This window comes from Tupaia chinensis, unplaced genomic scaffold (assembly GCF_000334495.1).
Source record: "Tupaia chinensis unplaced genomic scaffold, TupChi_1.0 Scaffold000101_1, whole genome shotgun sequence".
Taxonomy (NCBI): Eukaryota; Metazoa; Chordata; class Mammalia; order Scandentia; family Tupaiidae; genus Tupaia; species Tupaia belangeri.
In genome coordinates this window covers 2419910-2424362 of record NW_006159565.1, presented here as the reverse complement: position 1 = coordinate 2424362, position 4453 = coordinate 2419910, and the positions used below count along the sequence as shown (strand labels likewise).

The 4453-nt window shown below is 37.9% G+C and overlaps 1 protein-coding gene across 2 annotated transcripts in view; it reads left to right on the top strand.

The window, feature by feature from the left end:
• Nucleotides 1–1849: 1849 nt before the first annotated feature.
• RNF216 (ring finger protein 216) overlaps nt 1850–4453 on the top strand; it is a 162210-nt gene continuing 159606 nt past the window's right edge. For both annotated transcript variants that reach the window (XM_027769995.1, XM_027769994.1), the window contains exons 1-2: nt 1850–1979; nt 3872–4005. In XM_027769995.1, the coding sequence (XP_027625796.1) occupies nt 1913–1979; nt 3872–4005 (201 nt within the window). In that variant the 5' untranslated portion in view covers nt 1850–1912. The remainder of the gene's footprint in view (nt 1980–3871; nt 4006–4453) is intronic.

Genomic DNA, 4453 nt, shown 5'->3' with positions numbered 1-4453 from the left:
CTGTGGTTCTAATCCTGGACCTGGTGGCTTTCTTTCTCTCTCTCTCTCTCTCGTGAGCACATGCGCCCTATAGCAAACTTAAAAAATGATAATTATTAAAATAAAGTTAAATAATTTTTTAAAAATCCGATTCTTTGCCTTTATTTACCAATTTAAAGATATGAGGGGACTTCAAAAAAATTATGGAGAAATGGAATTAGAGTGTAATTTGATGCAAAAAATTCTGGAGTCTATGCCTAGATTTTAAATAATGTGCATGTTCCATGATTTTTTAAAGGGATTATTTAATGAGAAAGCAAGCCACCAGGTCCAGGACTTGAACCACCGTTGGCCATGTGGGAGTCCAGTACTTCAACCACCATATCACCTGCCAGCCCCTCCATGAACTTTTTGAAGACCCCATTTCTTTCCGTAGGTACTGTTTTTGAAGATGACTTTTAAAAAAAAAGTGAACTTTTTCACTTACACATTCTTAAGTGTTTTGTCAATAATCATCCTTATTAAAACTCAACCTGTTCTTTTTTAGGCAAACGGGAGTCTTTTCAAGACCTTTTTTTGGAATTTTGACAGGACCTCGTCTTAATAAGTAGTGTCTTTAGCTGTTTTGATATTTGAGAAGACGAAATGTTCCAGGTTTATTCTGTATAGTTCTATCCGGCCTGGAATCAGTAGGAAGTATCTCAAGGTTATAATCTAGATACTATAGATGTACTTTGCTACAAGTTGATCATTGCTTTTAGACTTTTTGTACAGAACTTAAATTATTTTCTGAATCAATACTATTTATAATTCAGATTTAGTACTATAGGGTTGAGGCACAGGAATTTAGTTATGATTTTTGCATCTGTATTCATGAGATGCTAGCATTCCAATATTCTTACTGGTTTTAGTTAGGTCAACATCAAACTGATTTGAGAAATGTTTCTTCCATTTTTCTGAAAAAGTTTTTGTAATATTTGTTGCCTTTGTTCCTCAAAAAGCCTTCACTGGGAAAGCTTTCTGAGCTTATAGTATTCTTTGGGGATAATTATTAATTACTGATTAACTTTCTTTCTTTCTTTGTTTTTTTTTTTTTTTAGTTTGCTCTAGGGTGTACCTACCAGAAAAAGATAGGGGGAGAGGGAACGTGAGAAAGCATTCCTACAGGGGGAATGACCCTGCCCAGTCCCTTCTTTTCCTCTCTCCTCTTGAGATTTTGGACACATGTACATGCACTCGGTGTGTTTTTCAAGCTACCAGGTCCGGGACATGAATCACAGAATTGGCCATATGGGATCCAGTACCTTAGCCACCACAAAGATCTTTTCCATAATGGCATACGCATTTGTTGTAGGTGGAGCTCAGTTCAACTCTTTGTCTCCTTTTCAGATGGATATCCTTCATTTTTAAAAATTCTTTTTAGTTTTTATCATAAACACATACACTTGCTAGAGAGAGTCAGAGAAACCGTGAGAGTGGGTGAAAAATCACCCACCAGGGATGGCCACACCATAGTCCTCTTTCTTCCATTCTCCTCCTGGGATTTTGGGCACCCATGGACCCAGTGTTATTTTTAAGCCACCAGGTCTGGGACTCAAACCGTGGTCGGCCACATGGGAGTCCAGTTACTTAACCAACACGCCACCTGCTGGCCCAATATCTCCCCCCCCCCTTTTTTTTTTAAGAATTTTTTTTAACTTTATTTATTTATTTTAATTTGACGAGAGAGAAAAAGTGAAAAAGCAAGCTGTCAGATCCGGAACTCAAACCATGGTCGGCCATGTAAGAGTCCAGTGTCCTTAACCACCATGCCACCTTCCGGACTCCAATATCCCTTATTCTTAATGTTCTTTCTTTTTTTCAGATATTTTGGAATAGATGGTCACCATGTTTGGATACTAGGAATTACTTAGATATATTTCTGCATTTGAAAATGGCAGAGGGAAACAACAATGAAGAGATAATTCACTTGAACAGCTTTCACTGCCACCGGGGACAAGGTAAGTTGTTTGTTCTTCCTTTCTCCCTTTTTTAGAGAGATTTTTGCTATAGGGTATGTGAATATTAGTAAAGAGATAGAAAGTACTAAAAAATAATTTAAAAAAGAACCAAGTGAAAATTCTTAGAGGCAAAAACTTAAATGAGAAGAAATAATTAAAATGTAAAATTTACTGTCAATCTGCTCAACAGCAAAGATCTGAGCATGAATCAGTGTACTTGAAGGGTAGATTGGTAGAGAATATCTATACAACAGAAAGAATAAAGAATATGTGGGATATTAAGACTAAAGAATAATGTGGGATACTATCCAGTTTACTGACACATAAAAGAATGGTCAAAAAAGAAATTTGAAAAAATGATCAGAAACTTCCTAAATTTGATGAAAAACATTAACCTATACATTTAGGAAGCTAGGTGGACTGCCAAGAAAAATAAATATGAAGAAGTCTATGCCTAGACTTATCTTGATCTTTGCCCAAGTGGCCACATGAGACAGTAGAAATCTCTTTGTTCACAATACAGTCTGGATTACCTCTCATTTCTGCCCTCAACAATGTCCTTTGCAATCAATTTCTGAGCTTTTCTAGGGTCTGCATCATGAATTAGGCCACTTCTGGTTGGCTGCTCCTTTTGCAGGCTGTGAGTTTGAGGCTTCTCTTTCTGCTGAAGCACTTGCCATCTGTCAGTCTGCTGTTTTCCAGAATTTTGTTGAAGTCTCTTGCCTGGTATCATCTCTCTCCCTCTTTTTTGTACTCAAGGGTTTATACTTAAAAAAAAAAAAAAAAAAAAAAAAAAAAAAAACCTCACCAGAGGAAGACTCAGAAGGAAAGGGAGAAAGCACCTCCTAATGGGGCATGGTCACACTGTAGTTCCTTCTCCATTTGTCAGGATTTGGGGCCTGTACACCTCTGTACCTGAGATGATTTTCAAGCTATCAGGCTGGGATTCAAACCAGGCAGTTGGCTATGTGAGATCTGGCTTCCCCTAATTTATCAGACTAGGAAGCCAACCCCTCTTTTTTTTTTTCCTATCTCTTTTTTCCTTTTCTGTTTCTTTCTTTCTCCTCTTCATCTTCCTTTTAGGACTTCAATGCATTTTTCTCTTAATTGCCCACTTTAACTTTTTTCCCCCACCAGGGGCATGAAAGAATACCCCTTTTGGGGCATGGTCACAGCACAATCGTTTTCCCTCGATTTCTCTATCTTGTCAAAATTTGGAACATGCATACACATGCATCTGGTATGTTTTCCCATTTGCCAGGGCTGGAATTTGGACCATGGTCAGCCATGTGGAATCCATCTTCCTATACACAGCGCTGAACTATTGTATTATGGGACTGACCCTGTCCATTTTGACTTTTAACATTGTCATGGATCCAGGCAGGAAAAAAATAACAGTTTGTGTAATTCAGTAATTTATATCAAACATAATCTATCTTCAAACAAATGAAGTATAGTAGAGACTTTGAATTACTACATCTGGATTGTTCATTTAACTGTAGTTATATTTAAAAGGAAACTAGAGAAGTTAAATTGTTGCTGTCATAGATGCTAAATGGATCCCTGACTAAAACATTGAAATATGTTTACTTAAATGATCATTTGGGTTTTGTTTAAGGTGAGCAGTCTTTTAAATATTAAATTAAAAGTTTACTCTTTTCATGTTGTATTTTCAGATCTAGCCGTTTTCTTTCTCCTGTGGGGAATAGAGATGGGTGGAAGTCCATAAAAGCATGCCTCTTAATGCTTGAGTGCGTGTGGCGCTTCATGTTAATTAATACACTAGTAACCATGAACTTAGCTTTAAGCTTAACTGTTTAGGCCAGAGTTTAATTAAAGAATTTAACATGATCATGCCAACCTCCCAGTAACTGTTCTCTGCCTTCCCATAGACTGGATCAATATCAGAGATGGGCCCATCACCATATCTGACTCCTCTGACGAGGAAGGGATTCCAATGCTGGTCACCCCAGCTCCTCAGCAACCTGAAGAAGAGGACCTAGATGATGATGTCATCCTGACGGAAGTGAGTTTTCTTAAACTTACCATGATGATACATTATTGTAATTTAATGACCTGATTCTTGAGACACACTGTAGGCTTTGTAGAGAGCTCAGAGAATCTATTTGCTCTTCTTGCTGCATTTCTGAGAGCAGCCCTCTTTCCACCCTACCTCATGTCTCTTAAACTTTATAAGCCATATGTCTCCATCTGTTTCTAGACTTCTATATCAGGCAGTAGTCCTCACTGTTGTATGAGGGGACTTTAAAACATTCTTGAGATAATGGTATTAGAGTATGAGTTTATGTATAGGTGTTTTTTTTTGTTTGTTTGTTTTTTTTTGAGAGATTTTCACTGTAGGGCGCGTGCGCTCCCCAGACAGACAGACAGAGAGAGACATAGAGACAGAAAGCGAGAAATCACCCCCCAGGGGGGATGGTCACGCCGCAATCCCTTCTCCTCCATTCTCCTCT